Here is a 26490-nt window from a genome sequence, read left to right on the forward strand (position 1 = left end):
ATCGGATGGTACAAGCATTAAGAGCTATAAATGAAGCAATTATACCTATTCATCCCATAGTACCAAATCCCTATACTATTCTCACCCAGGTTCCTGGCGATGCCAATTGGTTTACGGTATTTGGCTTAAAGGATGCTTTCTTTTGTATCCCTCTAAGTGAGGAGATGCAACCACTCCTTGCTTTTGAATGGGCCTCACCGTCAAGCCCGCAGGGTACTCAATTAACTAGGACAGTCTTGCCGCAGGGATTTCGAGATAGCCCTCACCTTTTTGGGGCTGTTCTTAGTAAAGATCTCCGTGGTATCTCCTTACCCCAAGGGACTATAATTCAGTATGTGGATGATATTTTAATCTGTAGCCTGACAAAAGAAGCATCTGATAGCAATTCTATAACTCTACTTAATTTCCTGGCAGACAGAGGATATTGCATTTCTCCAAAAAAGGTACAGATATCTAAACAAAAGATACAATATTTAGGATACGAGCTAACACCAGGTCACCGGACCCTGTCTACTAACAGAAAAAAAGTTATATTAGATCTTGGACCCCCAGCTACAAAGAAACAACTCCGTACCTTCCTAGGTATGGCAGGGTATTGCCGCCTATGGATTTCTGGCTTTGGACGCCTGGCCAAGCCATTGTATGATTCAGTTAAAGGCCCTGATGATGAACCTTTACTTTGGACCAAAGCTCAGCAGACGGCCTTCCAAACATTAAAAACTAGACTCCTGTCAGCCCCAGCTTTGGCCTTACCAAATTTGGAGAAACCTTTCACTTTGTATGTGGCAGAGAAACAGCGACAAGCTTTGGGAGTTCTCACCCAAAAGTTAGGGAATGAAGCAAGACTTTTCAAAGTCGCTTGACAATGTAGCCCAAGGGTGGCCAGCCTGTCTTCGAGCACTGGCTGCCACAGCCCTCCTCGTAGAAGCAGCCTCAAAGCTTACTATGGGATGGTCCCTAACAGTAATGACTTCACATCAGGTTCAGAGTGTCTTAGAAACCAAGGGCCACCAATGGATGACAGGAGGTCGCCTTACTAAATACCAGGCTATGTTTTTAGATACGCCTGAAATAATACTTAAAACCTGCCAAACTTTAAACGCAGCTACCCTTATGTCTGGACCGACCATCGTACTTCTGTGGGGCATAACTGTTCAGAGATCATTGATCCTGTCTATTCTAGCAGACCAGATTTAAAGGACTCCCCTATCAAAACTGCAGATGATGATTGGTTTACTGATGGCAATAGCTTCCTGGATAAGGGAGAAAGAAGGGCTGGATATGCTATAGTCAGTCTAATTAAAACTACTGAGGCAAAACCCCTCCCAATAAACACTTCCGCTCAAAAGGCAGAAATAATAGCACTCACCCGTGCTCTCCAATTGGCAAAAGGCCTAAAGATTAATATTTATACCGATTCCAAATATGCTTTTCTGGTACTACATGCCCATGGAGCGATTTGGAAGGAAAGGGGACTACTATCAAGCCATAACCCCCCAATCAAACATGGGCCCCAAATCATTACCCTTCTTCAAGCTGTTCACCTACCTAAGGAGGTAGCTGTGATCCCCCTAAAAGGACCTCGAAAGGATATGACCTTAGAACCTAAAGGAGACAGTTGAGCAGACCGTGCAGCCAAATAGGCAGCAAAAGATAAATATTAATCCTTATTCCAGTCCTAACTCCAACGGAGTCCATAACCCCAGTCTATTCAGACCAAGAGGTTCATATAGCTCAAAAACGAGGATAGACTAAAAACACACAGGACTGGCTTGATGATAATGAAGGAAAGATCTTTATACCCAAAAATAACCAATGGAAGGTAATACAGGGTTTACACCAGGCTACTCATTTGGGCAAAAATGCTTTAAAACACCTAATTAAAAATATATTTGATGGAGTAGATTTAGCAACTACAATAAAACAGGTCTGCCGATCCTGTATCATCTGTGCCCAAGTAAATCCGGAAGCTGCAGCCCGACCTCGCCCGCTTTTAAAGCCAGTCCAAAGGCGTGGGACGTATCCAGGAGAGGACCGGCAGCTTGATTTCACACAAATGCCATCTTGCAAAGGCCACGAGTTTCAATTAGCGTTCGTTGATACTTTCACTGGGTGGATCGAGGCTTTCCCATGTAAAACTGAAAGAGCCGTAGAAGTAACTAAAATTTTGTTGCGCGAGATTATTCCTAGATTTGGACTTCCTCGATCTCTTCAGAGTGACAACGGTCCTTCTTTTACCACCCAAATAGCTCAACAAATAGCCCGAGCTTTAAAAATTAAATATTTCTTACATTCAGCGGGGCATCCACAATCCTCTGGAAAGGCAGAAGCAGCTGGTGGCACTCTAAAACGCCATCTCGCTAAAGTGAGTCTAGAGACTCAGGAAAATTGGGTTACACTCTCGCCAATAGGACTTCTCAGAGTAAGAACTGCGTCCAAACAACCCTTAGGACGCAGCCCTTTGGAGTTATCATACGGAAAGCCATTTCTTAGTGTAGATCTGTTACTAGATGAAGATTATCATGCCTTATTAAATTATTCACTTGAGGCCGGCTTAATTCATAAGTTACTCAATGAATATACTAACCATATACTTCCCAAACCTGATTTAACTGTAACTGAAAATCCACCCCGTGTAAATCCCGGAGACGTGGTTTATGTAAGAGACTGGGAATCAAGGACATCAGGAGACTTAAATCCAAAGTGGAAGGGTCCATACCGGCTCATGCTATGTACTCCCACGGCGGTAAAACTAAAGGACACACTTCCTGGGCTCACAGATCTAGAATAAAACCTTCACAGGAAACCAGTGAGCAAACTAACGTGCCTTCCTACTCCTGTGAACCCACAGAAGATCTCAAACTCCTCTTCAAAGGAGGATGAAGGTTGTATATCTTCTCTTTATTTTCTCCTCGCCTATCTTTATGGAAAATTCCTTTCTACAATGGGCTCAGCATTATGCTGAACTACAAAATCAAGTGGGTTGTTGGATATGCGGACTCTTACCCATGTCAAGTACGTCTGGGTTACCCTGGTGGGTTTCCCCTCTACAGGGCACTGGCTGGCATTCTCTGCGTGCTTATATTTCAGAAATAATACATGGAGATAGTACGTTTCAAGAGAAATCTATCACCAATCAAAAGGTTTCTTCCTGGCCCATGATCAGTGGAACATGGAAGTTACCAGGACATAACCAAACTTTTTCATACCCTCAAACCATTAAAATCTTAACTGATTTTATCGATCCACAGATTAATGCCTCCTGCCAGTGCCTAAGCTACAAAACCCTACTTATCAGTATACGGAGGAGGGCATATATCAAATTTGGGATATGTATTTATGGCTCACACCCGCCATCGGACAATTCAGTCAAAAGGCAATTTTATGCTGGGAACAAAGAAATCATACCTATGATACTTGGGCAAATAACACACGTCGTCTGGAATGGCTGCCACTAGAAGCCTGTTCCCAAGTAATAGTACTCCAGGCTACTGACTGGTTTGCTACTGACCGGGTGAGGCGGCCTGGGATTAGATGGCTAGCTCCGAACGGGACCCACTGGATACGTGGAACTAACCTATGGCCCTGGCTTCCCCCAGGGTGGACAGGTCATTGCACCTCAGGTTTTGCCTGGATTCACGGGCGCGTTATCAAAACCATCACCACTCCGGCTAATCTTGCCAATTTAAAACAAAGATGGACACGGTCTGTTTTTCAATGGTATGATCACTTAGCGTCCGTTTCTGTTCCATCTGTAGGGCTGGAAAGTGCAATCTGGCATGTAGAAGCCCTTAATAAATATACCATAAAGGCACTCAGTGATTCACAAAACAGCATCTCCTTACTTAATACTGAAGTTGCACAGATGCGCAAAGCAGTTCTACGAAATAGGGTGGCCTTAGATGTCCTGACGGCGGCACAGGGTGGCACTTGTGCCATCATGAAAACAGAATGCTGTGTATACATCCCAGACTATCACAAAAAGGTCACAGGACTATTAAAAGACATGAATACCCAAATTGGGGCTCCACAAAACCCCTCTCTCTGAGTGGTTAAGCTCCTGGCTCGGAGAAGGACTATGGTCAACTATTAAGGGTCTCTTTATTGGATTTCTCATCCTTATAGCCATACTAATCTTAATATGCTCTCTTTTTTTTTTTTTAAGATTTTATTTATTTATTCGACAGAGATAGAGACAGCCAGCGAGAGAGGGAACACAAGCAGGGGGAGTGGGAGAGGAAGAAGCAGGCTCATAGCGGAGGAGCCTGATGTGGGGCTCGATCCCACAACGCCGGGATCACGCCCTGAGTCGAAGGCAGACGCCCAACCGCTGTGCCACCCAGGTGCCCCTAATATGCTGTCTTTTTCAATCTCTCTCCGCTTGGTGCCGAGACTCCCTCGCTTCGGTGACTTCAATGGCCTCACACCGACAGATGAACCTCACCACCCACAGAGATACTTTACTGTCAGCATTGGATTCAGCTGCCTCCTCCTTTCATAACTCCCTTATACATTCCCCACTGACCAATGTTGACCCATAGGTAGGGACATCTCTACGCCCCTATCCAGCAGGAAGACATTACACCTTCAACAACCTTAAAGATTTAAGGGTCAAAATTGTTCAGGGGGGAAATGATGAGGGAACGGAAGGCAAGTTGAGGACAAAGCAGAAACTGACACCCCGCAACCCCCCCCCCCCAACATGGGACTTCATGACATTCCTTAGGCATCCCTGGCTGCCCAAAAGCTAAGGAAAAGAAAAACAAATGATTAACTGACAGAGATCACAATCCTGGGAGGCCTGGGTCTCCCTCAGTTTACACATGTCCTAGTGATTTACAAGGAAGAAGCGTTCTTATCAATAGCCTAACTTCCAGAGACCCAGAATTCAGTTTCCTGAAGCCCTAACATTACCATCCCCTCCATAAAACTGAGGGAGGCTGAGGCAGAAGGAAATGTAAATAAAACCTGCAGCCCATGGATAAGGACACGTGATAGGAGGAAAGTAACATTCTCCTGGGACGCTCCCAACTATCTTACTCTTGACACCTTCTAAAGGGGCCAACGACCTTCACTTGACAACGGCAAGGCCTCCAGTGTCCGAGTCAAACATATGAAAGTACTTTCTCAACCTCCCTTTTTCCTTACCTTCCCCCAACCCCATGGTATATAATGAGCCACGCCTCACAACCCGGGGCAGCAACTCTTTCTGCCCACAGGTCCTGTCCTCGTGCTGTAATAAACCATTCTGCACCAAAGACGCCTCAAGAATTCTTTCTTGGTCATTGGCTCCAGACTCCACCCCACTGAATCTCACCCATATTCTACGACCTCATCAGTGAGGATGTGGAGAAAGGGGAACCCTCTTATAATGTTGGTAGGAATGTAAGCTGGTGCAGCCACTCTGGAGTGTCCTCAAACAGTTGAAAATAGAGCTACCCTACGACCCAGCAATTGCACTACTGGGTATTTACTCCAAAGATACAGACGTAGTAAAACGAAGGGGCACCTGCACCCCAATGCTTATAGCAGCAATGTCCACAGTAGCCAAACTATGGAAAGAGCCCAGATGTCCATCGACAGATTAATGGATAAAGATGTGGTAAATATATACAATGGAATATTACGCAGCCAACGAAAAATTAAATCTTGCCATTTGCAATGACGTGGATGGAACTAGAAGTTATTATGCTAAGTTAAATGAGTAAATCAGAGAAAGAATTACCACATGATCTCACTCATATGTGGAATTTAAGAAACAAAACAGAGGAACATAGGGAAGAGAAGAAATAAAAATAAAACAAGACGAAACCAGAGAGGGAGACAAAGCATAAGAGACTCTTAATCGAAGGAAATAAATTGAAGGTTACTGGAGGGGAGGGGATGGGGGGATGGGTAACTGGGTGATGGACATTAAGGAGGGCATGTGATGTGATGAGCACCGGTTTTCTATAAGCCTGATGAATCATTGACCTCTACCTCTGAAATTAATAATACATTATATGTTAATTGAATTTAAATAAAAATTAAAAAATAATGACCAAGTATTTATCCCAGCAATGCAAATGTAGTAAAATTAGAAAATCTATAAATGTAATTGACCAAATCGACAGATTATAAAGAATTCAGGAAAACCGTAGCATCTCAATTATTGTGGAAAAAAAGTTTAATAAAATTCAATACCTTTACAAACATGCACAAAACTGTTAGCAAAACCAGAATAGAAGGAACAATCCATACCCAGATAAAGTGTAGCCACTAAAAAGCTAAGCAAGCATCATTCTTGATTGTTCTCTTTAAAATGAAGAACAAAAAAAGATTTCAACATATTTCTTCCAACCATCAATTAGTCAAACAAAAACAGTAGAGATAGCTTTGAATAACAAAGCCTGTATAGACCTACAGGCATTAAAGAATTATAGCAGGAGTCAACAATCCCTCCTCAAGGCGGAATGCGCGCCCAGGCGGGTTTACAGGTGACTTCTATCAATCCTTCAAGAGCCTTAGAGCCTTACACAAACTCTGTACGAGAGGAAGAGAAACTCCCCTAACTCACGAAATCAGTTTAACCTTGATACTTACACTGGACGAAGCGTATAAGGAAGAAAAGCAGAGACGACAACGCTCGTTCAAGAGATTATTGCGAAATCTCCAATTGTGGTAAAACCAAATCAAGCAAAATGTATCTCAGATAATAATGACCAAATAGTATTTATCCCAGCAGGGCACGGGTAGTAAACGTAAATGGTAGTAAGTTAGAACATCTATAATCATAGTTCAACGTATCAACGGATTAAAAAGGGTTCAGGAGGGCCATTTCTCAAGTATTGTAGAGACAAAGATTTAATCAAATTCACCACCTTTACAAACAGGCACAAAAAGCGTTAGCAAAACCCTAACCTGACAGCTGCTTTACACGGCAAGCTTTACCCTTGATTACTCCCTTTGAAAATCAAGAAAAAGGGGTACTCACTCAGGATAATGTAGAATCCTGGGCTCACCTCCTCCCAGGGACACACCGAACACCAACAGGGCTTGCATCCGTGAGACCCGTAAGGCTACCACAGGCTGTACTGGCTCTTAAAGGGTTCAGACTCACTGTCCCAGAATGCAACACAAAGGCAGCCAATTGAGAGGTGCCCAGGTTTTATGTGAATGGGGCTCATTTGCTAATTTAAAAGCACTGGCCTGAAGGGCAGGCATCTAATTCAGCACACGTGGGGAGTCCTGCTGGCCGGCAGGAGCCGTCTTCACACTGCCCTCTGCCGTGCTCCAGAATGCTAACATCTCCCGGAGTGGAGCTGTAACATGTGTCTGGTGCCCTGGTTTTTGTGAATTCCATCCAGGGGATTCCCCATAACTGCCCAGCGCTGGTGGCCAGGGGCCTTGTGTTCCTGGGTCCTACAGGATTATAACAATCAGAGAGACAGCTCTCGGCAGACTGTCACCCCCAGGGCACTGGACAGACAGCAGAATGAGCCACACCCCCAGTCTTTCTGTGAAAGAGGCCTATTTGCTTGTCCTGAGGCTTCGCGAAACCTGAGGAGAAAGCTTAAGGTTTGACACACGACTACGGGCCAACAGAGGTGCCGTCGGGGCTCTAGGTTGGGGGATGCCATCGTTATGTTCTCCCTCTGTCTTGCTACAACTTACTGGTATCTCCCAGAAGGGAGCTTTTACATTCATCTGGAGTCCTGGTTTTCCCAACTGCTGCCCAAGGAACACCCTCCAGAGTGCGTCGACTTGGGTGGACAACAAGCCTTTATGCACATGGTCCCACAGAACTTTATGTATATATTTGCATACTTTAAAAGCTGCTGCCTGGGGCGCCTGGGTGGCTCAGCCGTTAAGGGTCTGCCTTCGGCTCAGGTGGTGATCCCAGGGTCCTGGGATCGAGCCCTGCATTGGGCTCCCTGCTCAGCGGGAAGCCTGCTTCTCCCTCTCACACTCCCCCTGCTTGTATTCCCTCTCTCGCTGTGTCTCTCTCTGTCAAATAAATAAAATCTTGAAAATAAATAGATAAAAGCTGCTGCCTGAGGGTCTGACTTCCAGTATGCCTCGATCTAGCTGCAGACCGAGATCCTCCCTTTCCAGGACATTTAACACACCTTCAACTACTGGGAACTTCAAAAATAAAATACGCTGCTTGGAAAATCACAAAGGGTTGAAAGACAATCAAAAGCTAGGACACATTTGAACAATAGGGCTTATGTCTTATATGAAGCCATTCCTTCAAGCCTGTAAGGGGGGGCTGTTCTATCTATTGTATAGAAACCAACCCAAGAAGTTAAGCAAAATAAACAGAGAAATATGTTTCAAAAGAACAAGATAACCTCAGAAAAGTCCTTAATGAAACCGAGATAAGTAATTTACCTTATAAAGAGTTTAAATATTGGTCATAAAAATACCAACCTCAGGAAATGAATGAACGAACACGGTGAGAACTCTAACAAAGAGAACATATAAGAAAATAGCAAATAGAAGTCATAGAGTTGAAGAACACCATAATTAAACTGAAAAATACACTAGAGGGGTTCAACAGCAGACTAGATGAAGCAGAAAAAAGGGTCAGTTAACTTAACGACAGGGTAGTGAAATTCACCCAGAGCAACAACAAAAATAAATAAGGAAATAATTTAAAAAATGAAGATAGCTTATGGTCTTTTTTTTTTTTTTTAAGATTTATTTATTTGACAGAGAGAGAGAAACAGTCAGGGAGAGACGGAACACAAGCAGGGGGAGTGGGAGAGGAAGAAGCAGGCTCATAGCGGAGGAGCCTGATGTGGGGCTCGATCCCAGAATGCTGGGATCACGCCCTGAGCCGAAGGCAGACGCTTAACGACTGAGCCACCCAGGAGCCCCAGCTTATGGTCTTATGGAATAACATCGAACAGACTAACATTTGCTATAATTGTAGGGGTCCCAGAAGAAGGAGAAGAATAAAGAGGGAGAAAACTTGAAGAAATAAAGAATGAAAATTTTTCTAACTTGGGGGAGGAAACAGACAATCCAGGTCCAGAGAATTCCAAAGAGACCCACACCAAGACACGTTATAATTAAAATGTCAAAAGTGGGGGTGCCTGGATGGTTCAGTCAGTTTAAAGTCTGACGCTTGATTTCAGCTCAGGTCATGATCCCAGTGTTGTGAGACAGAGCCTGCATCAGATTGGCACTGGGCATGGAGCCTGCTTAAGGGTCTCTCTCCCTCCCTCTCTCTCTGCCCCTCCCCACCTCAAAAAAATAAAACAAAATTAAATTAAATGTCAAAAGTAAACACTGAGAGAATCTTAAACGCAGCATGAGAAAAACAGCTTGTTGTGTACAAGGGGACCCCAATAAGATTATCAGCTGATTTTCCAGCGGAAACTTTTGCAGGCTAGATAAGAATGGCATGATATATTCAACACCTACTAGAGACCCGAGCAAGAGCAGTAAGACAAGAAAATGAATTAAGAGAGGCAAACCCAAAAACAGACTCTTAACTATAGAGAACAAACTGAGGGTTGCTGGAGGGGAGGTGGGCAAGGGATGAACTGAATGGGTGATGGAGATTAAGGAGGGCACTTGTTGGGATGAGCACTGGGTGTTATATGTAAGCGATGAATCAACTAAATTCTACTCCTGAAACTATCACACTATATGTTAACTAACTAGAATTTAAATTAAAACCTGAAACAGCAACAAAAGATATAATAATTAGAAATTAAACAAAACTGACATTTGCGAAGGAGATATAGACAAATTATTAGAAATAATGAGAATTTAACAAGGTGACCGGATATGGTAAAACGAGAAAATCATTTCTACACACCAGCCACAAGCGGTTTAAAAATTTTTTAACAGTATCATGTTTCATTTTATCACTTAGGAACAAAAATAACAAAAATAAAGTACTTAGGAATAAATATAAGGAAATAAGTGTATGCAATCTATGGAGAAAATTATAAAACCTTACTGAATGATACTAAATCCTTAATCCCCAGCATCTATTTCACCCATTCCCCCACCCATCCCCACTCTAGTAACCACCAGTTTGTTCTCTGTATTTAGGAGTCTGGGGTTTTTTGTTTGTTTTCCTATTTTTTTCTTTTTAAAAAAAATTTTTTTAGATTTATTTATTAATTTGAGAGATTGAGAGAGAGAGTATGGGCACACAGGTAGAAGGAGAAGCAGGCTCCTCACTGAGCAGGAAGACTGAAGCAGAACTTGATCCCAGGACCCTGAGATCATGACCCGAGCTGAAGGCAGATGCTTAACCAACTAAACCACCCACACACCCTATTTTCCTCTTTTTTTCTTTGTTTCTTAAATTCTACGTACGAATGAAATCATACAGTATTTGTCTTTCTCTGAGTTCACTAAGCATTAAATTCTCTAGATTGATTCATGTTGTTGCAATGGCAAGATTTCATTCTTTTTTATGGCTGTGTAATATGGCTTAGTGTGTGTGTGGCTGTATTTATATAAATGTATATATAAAATACATACCACATCTTTTTTATGCATTGATCTACGGATGGACGCTTTAGCTGCTTCCATAATTTGGCTATTATAAATAATGCTGCAATGCACAAAGGAGTGCACGTATCTTTTCAAATTAGTGTTTTCATTTTCTTTGGGTAAATACCCAGTAGTAGAATTTCTGGATCATAGGGTAGTTCTATTTTTAGTTTTTGAGGCACCTCCATACTGTTTTCCACAGTGGCTGCACCAGTTGGCATTTCCATCAGTAGTGCATAAGGGTTCCCTTTTGTCCACATTCATGCTAACACTTATTATTTCTTGTGGTTGTGATTTTAGCCATTCTGACAGGTGTGAGGAGATACCTCATTAGGGTTTTGATGTGCATGTCCCTGGTGATGAGTGATGTTGAGCATCTTTTCATGTGTTTGTTGGCCATGTGGATGTCTTCTTTGGAAAAATGTCTATTCAAGTCCCATGCCCATTTTTAAATTGGATTGTTTGGTTTTTTTGGTGTTGAGTTGTATAAGTTCTTTATATACTTTAGATAATAACCCCTTCTTAGATATGTCATTTGCAAATATCTTCACCTATTCAGTAGGTTGTCTTTTTGTTTTGTTGATGGTTTCCTTCACTACAACAAGGGAGACAAGAATATAGAGTGGGGGACAAAGAAAGTCTCTTCAACAAATGGTGTTGTGAAAACTGTGTAGTGACAAGCAAAGAATGAGACTCAATTTCTAATGCCATACTCAAAAATAAACCCCAAATCGATTAAAGACCTAAATGAGAGGGCCTGAAACCATAAAATTCCTAGAAGAAAAGATAGGCAGTAATCTCTTTGGCATTAGCTATAGAATAATTTTTCTAAATATGTCCTTTTTTTTTTTTAGGAGCGCCTGGTGGCTCAGTCGGTTAAGCATCTGCCTTTGGCTCAGGTCATGAACCCAGGGTCCTGGGATCGAGCCCCACACTGGGCTCCCTACTCAGCGGGGAGCCTGCTTCCCCCTCTACCCTTGCCTCTCTCTATGTCTCTCATGAATAAATGAAATCTTTAAAAAAAAGAAAGAAGTTATTAATATCTTATACAAACTGCACCAGAAAATAGAATAGAATGGCCAATACATTTTATGAGGCTAGAATAAGCTCATGAGGCTAGAATAAGGCCCAAAACAAAAACAGAAAAAGACGGTATGAGAAAGAAAGTTATAGGTTAGTATCTCGATTGTGGAAATAAATATAAAAATGTAAAAACACTTTTAGCCAAAAAAAATCAAGTAGAAAATCAATGTCATTTGCTATGTTAATAGAGTAAAGGAGAGATTTAGGCAAGATATCCTTAAAATGCCATCTGGGAAAACACGCGCACACGCGCACACGCACACACACACGCACACACGCACACACGCACACACACACACGCACACACACACACACACACACACAGACACGTATATATAAACCAAGCTTCATGTGTCAGCATATGGCAGCGCCTTCTACAAACTGTAAAAGCAAAATACTGGCAACACCTCATTGCCCAGCAACAGGAGAAACGATAAATAGATACAATGGATTACTACAAGCGGTTACAGTGACTGCACTAAAGCTAATGTATCGATATGGATGAATATAAAAATAACGTGAGGGAAAACAAGTCACAGAAGAATACGTCCAGTATGATACCATATGTAGAAAACATGCAAACAATCCTATTATATAGCATGTACAGACACATACATGCGTAATAAAGCATGAAAGAGTGCGTGGACATAATACACTCCCAATTCAGGACCGTGTTTACAACCGGGAGTGGAGGGCAGTGGGATCATTAAAGATACACAAGGGCTCGATTTTATCTAGGATATTTTATTCTTAACATCAGTGGAGGGTAATGTGAATACTTACTGTGTTTTCTGTGCCTGAAATATTTCAAAATTTTAAAGTCTTCCTTCTTTTTTTCGTTTTTTAAGATTTATTTATTTATTTGACACAGAGAGAGAACACAAGCAGAGAGAGCAGCAGGCAGAGGCAGAGGGAGCAGCAGGCTCCCCACTGAGCAAGGAGCCCAATGCGGGACTCAATCCCAGGACCTTGGGATCATGACCTGAGCTGAAGGCAGATGCTTAACTGACTGAGCCACCCAGGCACCCCTTAAAAAGTCTTTCTGAAAACCAATCACTTGAAGAGGGTTGAAGGAAGTAAATACTATTAGCATATGTTTGCTACTTTCAAATATTTGAAGGAACATCATGTATAAGGGGAAAAAAAAGAATGTGTTCTGTTTCGCTAGCATGTATGTACAAGCATTGAACTGTAAAGCTACATACATACTGTTATCTGTATATTATTATACTGTATACTGTCATAACTGTATATTGTTATAGCCAGGCTGCCTAGCTTCAGACCTTGGCTCTGCCTTTTGCAGGTGATATGACTGAGGCAGACTATTGAACCCCTCTGTGTTGTTCTCCATCCTGTAAAATGGGGATAATAATAGTGCTTAGCTCACAGGGCTCTATAAGGATTAAATGATTGATTCTTTGCGAAGTGCTTAGAACAGTGCCTGGTACGTAGCAAGCGCTATGCGTTTGTAAAAGAAATCAAACAAATCTGGCAGGTAAAGAGCCTGCCTTGTAGCCCAGTAAGGTCTCCTTCAAGGGCTCTTGCAACGGCTGGAAATATGTCGGTTCGGGGTCTAGTGTACCTCTCAAACTTCAACATGCATTCGGATCCCGTGGAGATCTTGCTAAAATGCATGTTCCAAGTCAGTCAGCCTGGGGCGGGGGGAGCCTGAGAGTCTTTACTTCGAAGAGGTGGTGCCAGGGGCCTGCAGACTACAGCTTGAGGAGCGGGGCTCTAGGCCTTTCCCTGTGGCCGTACATCATAGCTTCTAAGATACTTAGTTCTTATTGCCGGTCCGTCATCAACGGGCAGTTGGTTCTAAATTCTAAATCTATTCCTCTTTCAAAACCAGCTTTTGGCCCCTTGATTAGCTAATAATAATTTAAACACTGAAAGGATGACAATTTTGTAGGAGGCTAGAGGTGACTACACAAATGTGTATCTTCCCATAATGTAGATAATTACATGGGTTTTTGTTGTTTTTTACAAATTCAGCTTTCTGTCTTTGGGATTTTCTTAAAGAAGAAACACACAGTGAGAAATGTAAACAGTGACATACAGGGGAGACAGTCCCTGTGTCATTTTGGAATCCACAGTAGACTCTTATTTGATATGGTCGAGAGGAGGATGTCACCTTAGCCCTCCAGTAGGGAAGTGAGAGAAGGAGAAGCTCCTGTGAGGGCCGAATAAATGAGAAAGAGGCGGAATGTCAAGCCTTGAAGTAAAAAGAAAGAATTAAGAAAGATCATTTTTTAAAGTTTGAAGGTATGGTTCTGAGATGTGAAAGAAGTTAAGGAGCGGGACTAACATTTTATAGGGTATTAATTCAACAAGCTGAATAGGCAAATGAGACTTGGGTGTATCAGAGGACCCTGGCGAAGCACCCCGGGCTCTGGTGGGAGCCCTCCCATCCACTGTGCACCCCGCTGGTCCTCCAGGTTCTAAAGACTGTTAACACCCTGATCCAGAACAGAAACCCGGAGAATGGCTTGGTGCTTGGGGCTGTTGGACGTTGTGGGAGTTCTGGATGATTTGGTCTGAATTATACTCCACGCTTGCTTTCCTTCAGGGAATCCTCAATCATGATGGTTGACTTAGAGCCAAAGGGGACCCTCCAGAGTTTCCTTAGGCCTGGCTGCACACACGCAGGGACTCTGGGACATTCTGTAAGGAGTGTCAGGGGGTTTTGGCCAGAGAGCGGCTCATGAATATTCAACATAAAGCTATTGATTCTAACTTCTGCTGCCCCCGCAGCCCAATTTGTAAATGTCCCCAGATCTGAAATAGCCAATGAGTGGAGGAAAAGTGAGGAGGCCGTGGACAGGACATTTTATTCTTCCATTATTCTACTGTTTGAAGTCCACACAGAAAGTTCCAAGCTATATATTTTGCCTTAAAAAGAAGAATATAGAAGAAGTGCGGGAAGATGACAGTAGGCATTCAAGTAGATAATGCTACAGTTTTCTTTAAATTTGTGCTATTTTAAATAGTATTTTACTCACCACCACTGCACAGAGGTTATATTTAGGGTGTTTCCGAAAAACTGGACAAATGTAAGGAGTAAGGTCCAAGTTAGTGAGTGGGTAATGAATATCTGTTCTCAGTTTCCTTTTCATTGTACCCAGAATGTCAAATCTGGAGAGAGAACAAATGTGCGAAATATAAAGTAAGTGTGTAAACTGCTCGGGAACGAAGTCTACATACCTTGTTAAATTCCAACTACACTTTAAAGTAATTTCTTGGAAAGATAATTTGGCGCAGACCTGTACATAGATTTTTTCTTATCTATGTGTATTTATAATGTACACATCCACAAGTGTTACCCGAAATGAGACTGGTTGTGCCAGGGCTGTGGGTCAGGGGGTGAGACGGTACAGAGTTAATCCTGTGAGAGAAGAAGACAGGAACAAAGCCAGGCTTGGCATCAGGGAGTAGAAATCACATTGATTGACTCAGCTTTTCCTTATCTTGATTTTAGCACATGTTGTCTCGGCAGTGTCCTGTTTCCCAGCTCTGAGGTTTTCATATATCTTTAATAAGATACAATTTTCTGAAAATCTTGTCACAGTCCCTATTTGTTCTTTAGATCAGCAGTTCCCAAACCTGAACTCATATCAGAATCACCTTGGAGCTTTTGAAAAAATAAATTATGGTGGCCTCTGGGCGGCTCAGCCGGTTAAGCATCCAACTCTTGGTTTTGGCTCAGGTCATGATCACAGGGTCTAAGGATCGAGCCCCATGTTGGGCTCTGAGCTGGCTGTGGAGCCTGCTTAAGATGCTCTCTCTCTCTCTCCCTTTCCCTCTGCCCCTCCCCCCATCCCCTGCAAAGAAAGAAAGAAAGAAAGAAAGAAAGAAAGAAAGAAAGAAAAGAAAAGAAAAGAAAAGAAAAGAAAAGAAAAGAAAGAAAGTAAGTTCATTTTGGAAAAATGGCTGAATGGCTGATTTAGGTCTGGTGCAGGGAAATTAGTGCGTGAACCTGAGATATTCTCATACCAGAAAGCAAGAAACCTTGTTTCCAAAACCTAAGGGAATACCATCTGACCCAGCAATCCCATGCCTACGTATCATGGCAAAATAAATGAAGATTTATACCCACATGAAAACCTATACACTAATGTTTTTAGCAGCTGTATTCATATCTACCACAAATTGGAATCAACCCAAATGTTCAGCAACTGATGAATGGATAAACGATTATGATATAAGGGGTGCCTGGCTGGCTCAGTTGGTAGAGCGTACGACTCCTGATGTCAGGGTCACAAATTCAAGCCCCACGCTGTGCATAGAGCCTACTTAATTTAAAAAAATAAATAAATAAGTGTGGTACATTCATGAAAGGGAATACTACACAGCAATAAAAAGGAAGAAACCACTAACTCATGCCACACTCATTAATTAATCTTTTTCTGTAGATTTGGTGAGGATGTGGAGAAAAAGAAACCCTCAAGCACTGTTGGTGGGAATGCAAACTGGTGCAGCCACTGTGGAAGACAGCATGGAGGTTCCTCAAAAAGTTAAAAATAGGGGTGCCTGGGTGGCTTGGCCATTAAGCATCTGCCTTCTGCTCAGGTCACGATCCCAGGGTCCTGGGATCGAGCCCCGCATCAGGCTCCTGGCTTTGTGGGAAGCCTGCTTCTCCCTCTCCCACTCCCCCTGCTTGTGTTCCCTCTCACTGTTTCTCTCTGTCAAATAAATAAATAAAATCTTTTGAAAAAAATTAAAAGTAGAAATACCATATGAACCAGTAATTCCACTACTGGGTATTTACCCAAAGAATACAATAACACTAATTCAGAAAGACATATGCACCCCTATGTTTATTGCAGCATTATTTACAATAGCCAAGATATGGAAGCAACCCAAGTGTCTATCAAAACATGAACAGATAAAGAAGATGTGGTGTATTTATACAATGGAACATAATTCAACCATAAAAAAGAACAAAGTCTTGCCATTTGCAACAACATGATGGATCTAAAGGGTGTAATGCTAAGTGAAAACAGTCAGAGAAAGACAACTATCATATAATTTCCCCCATGTGGAATTTAAGAAACAAAACAAAAGAACAAAGGAAAAAAAAAAACAAAACCAGACTCAAATGTAAAACTAATGGTTACCACAGGGGGGGTGGGTGGGGGGTGGGTGAAACAGGTGAAGGGGGTTAGGAGTACACTTACCATGATGAACACGGAGTAATGTATAGAATTGCTAAATCACTATATTGTACACCTGAAACTAATATAGCACTGTTAGAGTTCAATAAAAGAAGTTAAAATGGCAGATTTTATGTTATGTATATTTTATCACACATTTTTAAAAATTAATGTAATATACTGAATACCACTGAATTTACACTTATTTATTTATTTTTATTTTAGAGAAAGAGAGCACACGTGAGCGGGAGGGACAGAGGGAGAGCATCTCAAGCAGACTCCATACTGAGCTCAGAGCCCAACACGGGGCTCGATCTCAAGATCCTGAGATCACAACCTGAGCCGAAACTAACACTCAGACGCTTAACCGACTGAGCCACACCCAGGCACCCCTGAAGTGTACACTTTAAATGGGTCAACTGCATGGTATGTGAATTATATCTTGATAAAGCCATCCAAAAAGATCTCACGAAATGCCAAAAAGTCCATACCTCTTTAAGTGAAAGATAATTATTTTTGGTGCTTTGGAAATACTGGCCCTTACAGCTGTTTCTTGCTTGGTTTCACAGAAGGAACAGTGAATCTGATTATTCCAGGTCAGTGTGTCTTGTTGAAAAAAACACTGGAGACAGTCCTATGGAGGAGAAACACATGTGGTGACTACAACGGATCAACTGCAGCCTGGGCTGTTTACAGCAGAGCTTTGCAGCAGCTGTGGAAATGTGATCCTCGGTGCTTGCCTCAAAGCCAACATGTCCGGGAGGTCCCAGCGTCACAAGCTGCTGCCTGGTCAGGTGTCAACATCTACCTGACAAAGGAGGGGCTTCCTTCTCACTCAGTTACTGAAATGGACCCAAGTGTCCATCTCCCTTCCAATCTCTGGATCAGCATTTTCACCTTTCTGGTTTATTTCAGAATAATACTGACCGTGCAGTTTCCACTAACCAAGTCAGGTAGCTGTTTTATGTTACTCAGCTCATCACAGAGGGGACGGACCCGGAGACCGAAAAATGACCATGAGCAGTATTTCGGGGGTGACCCAGAATGAAGACAGCAGAGCAGACAGAATCTGATGCCCTGCACACGGAAGCCACCCTGAGGGTCACCGGGCCCCCGGCTCTGCAAACCACTAACCTAAAGAGGCCCTGTGTTCCGTGCACATGGCAGCGCCTCCGCTAGAGCCTGGGCAATTTGTTTCTAGCCATCATGAGCACTGTAATCTGAGAACAAAGCCCACTTCTAAATAAGTAGCCGGATTCTGTTCTCCAGTTCTGGCACGTGAAAACTTTCTGCAGTAGACGTGCTTTCATAATTTAGGTAGAAAAATATAAGTGGGTATGATTCTGCAAGAGCGCTTACGGCTCCCCTGCCTTCTACCGCCACCCGACTTACAGATTAATTTTTGGTATGATGGGGAAGAAAATTCAAGAGGTAAATTCCCTGTATGCACCGAGCCATCTCGGTAGACTGAATAAAGCCCGCATGTCATTTCAATTTTACAGTGAGGCTGTTTTAATGAGTAAAATCGAAATACAATCGAATTCACGGTCACTTTTGGCTATGTGTCGCTTTTCTATAAAATGTTGTCATCATGGGCCTCCAATTGGTTTTAAGTGATAAAGCAGCCCCCTCACAGTAGACACTGTGGGAAACAGCCCTGGGAAGTGGCATCCGGGAGCAAGAATCGCTACCTGAAGGGAGGACTCGTACTCAGATGGAATGGGGAGAGAGAGGACGGTGAAGACTTCGTTCTTGTAGGTGCAGCTCTCACACTTCAAACACATGATGCTGTAGTTGAGCTGCCCTTCGAACAGCTGTGTGATGATGGAGGTCTCGTTGGCAATCACCTTCCTGCAGCATCTTGGGACAGACCCTTTCCCGTACGATCTTCTTCGATGATACTGAATCAAGGAACAAATTAGCCCCGAATCAACTCCCGGTTATCAAAAAAAGCTTTTAATAGAATGACTTGATTTTTTTCCTACCAGAAGGATACATTGCTACCAGAAACCAATTCGTTTTGGATTCAGACAGTGCAGAGGAAGATTTTCTTAAGACTACATAGAGGTGGGGTGCCCGGGTGGCTCAGTCCAGGAAGCACCTGACACTTGACTTCAGCTCCGATCACGGTCTCAGGGTCCTGAGATCCAGCCTGGCGTGGAGCCCCAGCAAGGTGCTGGGCTCTGCATGAGGCTCTGTGCTCAGCAGGGGGTCGCCTTGAGAGTCTCTCCCGTTGCCCCTCCCCCCCTTGTGTGCTCTCGCTAAATAAATAATTCTTTTTTAAAAAAGTATATATGAGGTTTGATTTCTGATAATTCAGTTATTTTCCTCCTTACGTGAAGCTGAGGAATGGCGATACGCTAAGCCTGTGAAAACACATGTGCGCGCCCCGGAAGCTGACAGCCTGTGATAACGTCACCCAGGGTCCTAGAGGCTGTTTTTCCAGGGAGGAGGGTGAGTAGGCATCTGACTAGCTTTCAGTCATGCAACTGATGAAGGAGTAAAATGAAGCAACCTGTCCTCCCTCCAGCCCCTTCAGATTTAGCCTCTTCTATTTTTATTGTTAGAAAACACTTTTTTAAAAGAGCAATCTTAAAATCTTTTTTTTTTTTTTAAGATTTTATTTATTCATTCAACAGACAGAGAGACAGCCAGCGAGAGAGGGAACACAAGCAGGGGGAACGGGAGAGGAAGAAGCAGGATCCCAGTGGAGGAGCCTGACGTGGGGCTCGATCCCAGAACGCCGGGATCACGCCCTGAGCCGAAGGCAGACGCTTAACGACTGAGCCACCCAGGCGCCCTAAGAGCAATCTTAAATCCTTAAGGCAGCCCAAGTTAGCCTTGCAGCCTGATTAGAATTCAGCTCATACTGAAGGACACCATTTCTGGGAGCACAGCCCGAGCGCTCCGTGCTCGAACGGCCTCACCAGACCGTGCATTTGGAAGACACATTAGCCCCACAGCCGGCTCTGCTCGGGAGCTGTGCACACTGCTCCCCTTCGCCTTGCTGCTTTCGTCAGGCTCTGCTGCCAAGGTCTTCCACCTGACGGTCATCTGATGGCCCTAATGCCAAGTTTGGTCTTGGGAGTGAGAATGCTGTTTATTTCAGATTGGCTGCAGATGAGGACCTAAGGGATTCTACTGACCACCACCTACCCTTCGGCTAAAAACAAAGTGCCGCCGTGAATATCTTATTAGCAGTAAAACAGAAATGGAGCTGAGGATTGCAGATGAGAATGATAAATGGATATCGTTTGTGATCTTTTGCCAGAGCACTTCCTGGATGTGAAGTAGGAGGTGAGCTAACGTCAGCACAAGGACACTGCATAAAACCAAGGACCTGTCTTCGGAGAGAATGTGACTCAGATCGAGGCTGAAGGCAATGAGTCTTACAAAGAAAAGTAAAACCCTCTGCAACTGGCAATCTCACGTTTTATTCAATGTGTATGTCCTGACCCAGGGAGGAACTCAGGTTCGGGATGTTTGGCATGAAGATGAAACTTTGCAGTATTTACGTGTGTCCTTTAATACCCAGCTTCATATTTTCTTGGGTTTGTAGTTACCAAGAACATGTATTTAAAGTTGTAAAGCTCTGTATATCTCAAGAGGAACATATTTTTATTAAAAAAAAATGAGATTTTCACTTAAAAAAACCATTCTGGGGGCGCCTGGGTGGCACAGCAGTTAAGCGTCTGCCTTCGGCTCAGGGCGTGATCCCGGCATTCTGGGATCGAGTCCCACATCAGGCTCCTCCACTGGGATCCTGCTTCTTCCTCTCCCACTCCCCCTGCTTGTGTTCCCTCTCTCGCTGGCTGTCTCTATCTCTGTCAAATAAATAAATAAAATCTTTAAAAAAAAAAAACCCATTCTGTGAAGATGTTATTTACAAAGGGAACAGATGAGCGGTTCCCACACCTGCTGATCACTGGAAACACCACGTGAGCTTTCCCAGAGGACAGCCCAAGACATTCGAATTCGGTGACAGCTGAGGGGCTTAGGATGCGTGGCCGAACACTCTTCCCAGGTGATTCCGATGATTATTTGGTAAATAATAATTCAAATACTAACCTGAATGTGCCCCACAGTACCCCCAGCACCTGTGCTTAGCAGACAGGAGGCAATATTGGCAGATGAAAGAATGAAAAACGAAAGTTACTGATAAGAGCTGAAGGGTCTATCTTAATTCAAGGCCGTTCATTCTACTTACCTTTTTCAGAGCTTCATGAAGTTCATTCAGGACATAAATCAAGAATTCCTGAGCATCTTGCTGTGTCTTTTTCATAAATGCTGGGTAGAGGTTGCCAAGAGCTGCCCGAAATATTTCTGGTGAGACACATTCTGAGTCTCCAAGCCACATGTCTGTCATCACATAGGCAAAAGCAGTGGCAACCTCACTGCAATCCCTTGGAAGAGGGACAGAGAATGTTTCTGGCTGATTTCACGACAGGAAGGCACCTAAAAACTCAAGCACTGGCGTCAGACCAAAACCAAAGCTGCCTTCTTCGCAGAACTTCCCACGTTGGGACTCACCCTAGCGATGGTCTCTGGGGGCCCGGGGCTCAGCCGTGAGGGCTCCCTCCCTAACCTCACCTGGGGGAGCGGGGAGTGGGGGTGCAGGGAACGCAAACGGTCTTACTTTTGAAGAGCAGTAATGTACTTTCCCGAGAGAAAGTACTCCACCAGCGGCGAAACGCTGCCCAGACACTGTAAGATGGCGTTCATGTAGCACGTGTTGCCCAGGTTCCGCAGGCCCGTCACTCCCTGGAAGTGGGGCTGCTTCTCGGCGGCCTCGTTCGCGGGACAGGTGTCGTAGTGATCTGTGCACTCGGCACTGCGTTGCGGCCATGCGGGAGGAGAGGAAAGCACGTTGAGGGGCCACCATATGTGCCCATGACGCACGCCCGCTCGAGCGCCCGCTGCGGAGCCCTCAGCGAGGCTCCTGTCCGATACCGGCCGGCCCACGGACAGAAGCCTTCCAACTCCAGGTCTAAAATCGCACCCTTATTCTGGAACTCCGAACAGTGCCTGCGGCCCAGGCAGCAGACGTAAAAATTTCTTCCTGAAACCACAGCAAGAGGACAGAAAATCCTGCCCTTTCAGAGACCTAGGGTTGCTTGGCTAAACATGCAAACTTTCCCTTTAAATACTGAAGTTTTGGGGCACCTGGGTGGCTAAATCACTTAAGCATCTGACTCTTGATTTCAGCTCAGGCCACGGTCGGTCTCCGGTCTCCGGGGTCATGAGATGGAGCCCCATGTGGGGCTCTGTGCTCAGCAGGGGGTGTGCGTCTCCCTCTCCCTCTGCCCCTCCCCCTGCTCACCCACACGCGCATGCGCTCTCTCTAAAATCTTAAAAAATACCAAAGTATTTCTTTTTTTTTTTCCAGGCAAGTAATTTACTTATTATTAGTAGTAACAACAATAGCAATAGGTAGTAGTTAATAATAACAATAGCTATCATGTATCAAGCCTGGCCCGAAGTTAAGTAGTTAATAGGCATTCTCCCATTTAATTCTTTCAACCATTTTATGGGGTAGGTATAATTGTTTTTAAATCCTGTTTTACAGAGGAGAGATCACATTTAAATGGTTTAGTCATTTGCCTATGATATATATATTATGTGCAGTGATATGTGGAGAGAAGGGATATCTACCTACGTACCTACCTACCTATCAAGTTATTTGGATTTATATATCATATATTAACAGTGTGTGTACACATACATATATATGGCATATATACATATTGAGAGCATATGCACATGCTAAGAGCATATATACATCTATTAAGAGCACATGTGTGTATATTACATATATGTGTAATATACATTTTCTGATGTCATATATTACATACATATATGTGTTTGTAGAAACACACGTACAGGGAGAGAGAAAGAGCATAGACTTTGTAAAGAATCGATCTTAGTTTAAATCCTGACCCTGCCACTTCCTAGTTACATGACCCGGAACTCTCATCTATAAAAACAGGAACAATGCTACCTTATAGGGTGGTGTGAGGATTAGAGTAAGTGATGCGAGGCCTGGGGCACAGATCACATAGTTAGTAAATGGGAACCTAAATATAGTTTTGACTAAGTGACTGCTGTAGGATGTTCTGAACAGGAAGCTGTGGAGTTAGAGAGCCCTGGGCCCGGCCAGCCCTGTGCAGAGGGGAGAATGCCGCAGGTGCCAGGGGAGGTCTCCTGTGTCCACACACAGCTTCCTTTCCTCATTTGGCTATTGCTCAAGGCAGCCTGGCATCTTTGTCCTTTATGACTTTTCTTCCCATGTACAGGATCTAAAACTGGGTCTCCATGAGACCGTTACCTCCCCTCAGTACCTCTGTTTACAATTCTGCCGGTTTGAAACATGTCCACCATTACAAGATGGTCACTTTCACGTTTGTTTTCTGATATCATCAGAGGCCCCGCACGGTCCCTCGGTAGGCACATCTATTGCCTAGCTATCAATTAGCATCTTCCCTTCCTTTTGGGGACCTCCACGGGGTCAAACCTGAGGGAACCCTGCCAAATGCTGCACGTACCCCCGACTCCTTTGACATGGCGTTCCCCACCCCCCCACCCCCGGCCCTCCACAGAATTCTCTAGAAAGCTGTAGTAGAGAGTGGCTCACAGGACATAGTAGATGCCAAAGTCATCTGCAGGGAGGGGCCGTGGCGAAGTCATTTCAGTGAGACCACGGTGGACTTTCACTTCTACTCAGGAGCTGCATCGAATCCTTTTAACTTCATTTCTCCAAGCCTGTTCCTTTGGCTCTTTTGTTTGTAATAAACAATGTCTGTGTTTCTCTCCCCTTTCAGTAGCTGCAGACTGATCTCTGTACTTCAGGCACATTCCAACTTGGGTTTCCCACGCATCATAATCATTTCCATTCACCCTCAAGATTCTAGCACATTGCCAGGAGAGATTGTTACTCGGCTGCTTAAAAACTTTAAAAGTAGGGGCGCCTGGGTGGCACAGTGGTTAAGCGTCTGCCTTCGGCTCAGGGCGTGATCCTGGCGTTATGGGATCGAGCCCCACATCAGGCTCTTCCGCTATGAGCCTGCTTCTTCCTCTCCCACTCCCCCTGCTTGTGTTCCCTCTCTCGCTGGCTGTCTCTATCTCTGTCAAATAAATAAATAAAATCTTTAAAAAAAAAGAAAAGAAAAGAAAGTCTCAGCCACACTTTCTCTTAAAAAAAAAAAAAACTTTAAAAGTATTAGATTTCAGGGGCACCTGGGTGGCTTGGTCAGTTGAGCATCTGAGTCTTGGTTTCAGCTCAGGTCATGATCTCGGGGTCCTGGGATCCAGCCCCATATCAGGCTCTGAGCTGGGCATGAGGCCTGCTTAGGATTCTCTCTCTCCCTCTCCCTCTGTGCCTCACCCCCCTCTAAAAAAAAGTATTACATTTCAGAGAATGAACTGAACATATAACCTCTCTTCCTCCGTCACTCAGTTTCTCTTGAATATGTACATTACACACATACACGGAAGATTCACCTCCACTTAGTTCACTCTGGCAAACCCGTCCCCACTCCCAGGGATCACAACACTCCTAAGATCCCAAGGGAGTATTTCTCACCCTGGGAAGGGAAGCAGTTGGATTTTGCTGCTTCTAAAAATGCATAGGATTGGGATAGACTGGAGTCTTTCTCCTCACAGTCACCAACTAGAGTCCAAAGGGGGCATAGACATGCACGCACGCATCCCACTAGGGCCAGCAGGGCAAATATAAAGTGTTCATAATAGAAGGATTTATGAGCTGAGAAGCAGCAAAGTACACGAGCTCCTGAGCTCTCATCTCATTTTTTTTCACAGAGAACTGTTCTTAAGAAAGCACATCTGTGAAGAGCACCCCCGCCCCCCGGCTCTATCTAGATGAAAGGGAGAGTAGATGCAGTCATGGAGCCTCACGAGCAGCCTGGTCAGGAAGTGGTCTTGGTAGGAAGGGGGCCTCTGGAGCCCCAAAGCTGCCACCTGCTCATTCTTTCTTTGAGCGAACTCAGAATCCGTACGGAGTAGGTGAAGAAAGAGCCTCGAGGGCCGATCCAATTTATCTTTTCTCAGCTCTGCATCAAGTAAAATGAATGAGGTTATAAAAGAAAAAACTCTTCAAAAATACAAATGTCAGGGAAGATAAAGAAGGCTGAGAACCATTTCAGATTAAAAAATAAACTGGAGGGGCGCCCGAGTGGCTCGGTGGGCAGAGCATCTGGTTCGGGTCATGATCTCAGGGTCATGAGAGCGAGTCCTGCATCTGGCTCCGTGCTGAGCGTGGAGACTGCTTGAGGTTCTCTCTCCCTCTCTCTCTGCCCCTCCCCTCCTCCTCGCTGGCTCTCTCTCGAAAACACAAAACAAAACAAAACTGGAAAAACAAGACAGTTGCATATAATACCCAATCCTGGATAGGATCCTGGCTCAGGAAAAAATTGCTATAAAAGGACATTATTGGGACGACTAACAAAATCTGAGTAGGATTATATGCGAATAGTTTTATATCAATGTTGGATCTTCTGAATTTTTTTTAAAGATTTTATTTATTTATTTATCAGAGAGAGAGAGCACAAGCAGGGGGGTCTGCAGGCAGAGGGACAAGCAGACTCCCCACTGAGCAGGGAGCTGGACTCAGGGCTCGATCCCAAGACCCTGAGATCATGACCTGAGCCGAAGGCAGATGCTTAACCAACTGAGCCAGCCAGGCGTCCTGAATCTTCTGAATTTTATAAGATGGTATGCTGTTTACGAAAGAGAATGTTTTTGTTCTTAGGAAAGACACACGGAAGGATTTAGGGCTAAAGGGGCCTGATGTACGCAAACCGCTCTGAAATGGTTCAGGGAAACACAGAGAGGAACGGAGGCACATGAGGAAAGGAGGGAACGGGATAAAATGATGAAACAGAGATGAACCATATGCAGCCAGATGTCAGCAATGGGTGAGTCTAGGCGAAGGTAAACACGTTCTTCGTATGATTCTTGCAGTTCTTCTCTAAGTTTGAAATTCTCTCAAACTAAATAGTTCAAAGAAACAAGAATGCAGTAAATATGATTTTTATGTGGATTTATCTCCTAGTATATTACTAGTAAGTCATAGAAGCACGGTTCTGAAGATCCGTCTATAGTAGGCTCCCCCTCTGATTCCAAATGCATTTATGCTCAGGCTACACGGAGACATTAAGAAGGATCATTCTTTGACGCCTGTCTCAGGGATCCTGGCAACCAGGGGTGCTGAATCTTATAGCTATTTTGTATTTGGGGTCTGTTCACAAAGGCGTTTCGAGGAGTCACCTCGGTGGTGATCCTGTCACCCTGCTCCTTCTACGGTGAGTGAACTTCTCCCAAATACTTCAGTTTCTCCTCATCAGTGGAGACTTGTTAAAATTTCATTTTATGATTGATAATGCTTTTAGGTAAAAACACAACTCATACTCATAGGTTGATACTATATTCAGGGACCTTTCTAAACTCAAAGTCTAATTTTTATATAGGTTCTTTGGATTTTCTACAAACCGTCAAGTCACCTGCAAAAATAATCAGTCTTATTTTTTCCTTTCCAATTCTCAGCTTTTTATTTCTTACCCTTTGAACTAGCTAGCACCTCCAGTAAAATGTTGAATAGAAGTGGGGTTAGTAGTCATCCTTAGCTCACTCCCGAGCTAAGAGGGAAAGCTTTGAATAATTCACCAGTAAGTGTCATGTTTGCTAAAGTCATAATTTTGTTGTTGTTGTTGTTGCTGCTGCTGGTTCTTTAGATGGGGAG

General features: G+C 43.8%; 1 protein-coding gene across 1 annotated transcript in view; it reads right to left on the reverse strand.

Annotated features, from left to right (window-relative positions):
* USP50 (ubiquitin specific peptidase 50) overlaps nt 1–23186 on the reverse strand; it is a 45809-nt gene extending 22623 nt beyond the window's left edge. The window contains exons 1-6 of the mRNA XM_048217974.2: nt 23062–23186; nt 21373–21723; nt 20944–21139; nt 18428–18637; nt 17228–17370; nt 14586–14718 (exon numbers count right to left, since the gene is read on the reverse strand). Of these exons, the coding sequence (XP_048073931.1) occupies nt 14586–14718; nt 17228–17370; nt 18428–18637; nt 20944–21139; nt 21373–21723; nt 23062–23186 (1158 nt within the window). The remainder of the gene's footprint in view (nt 1–14585; nt 14719–17227; nt 17371–18427; nt 18638–20943; nt 21140–21372; nt 21724–23061) is intronic.
* Nucleotides 23187–26490: the final 3304 nt, after the last annotated feature.

This window comes from Ursus arctos, unplaced genomic scaffold (genome assembly GCF_023065955.2).
Source record: "Ursus arctos isolate Adak ecotype North America unplaced genomic scaffold, UrsArc2.0 scaffold_36, whole genome shotgun sequence".
NCBI lineage: Eukaryota > Metazoa > Chordata > Mammalia > Carnivora > Ursidae > Ursus > Ursus arctos.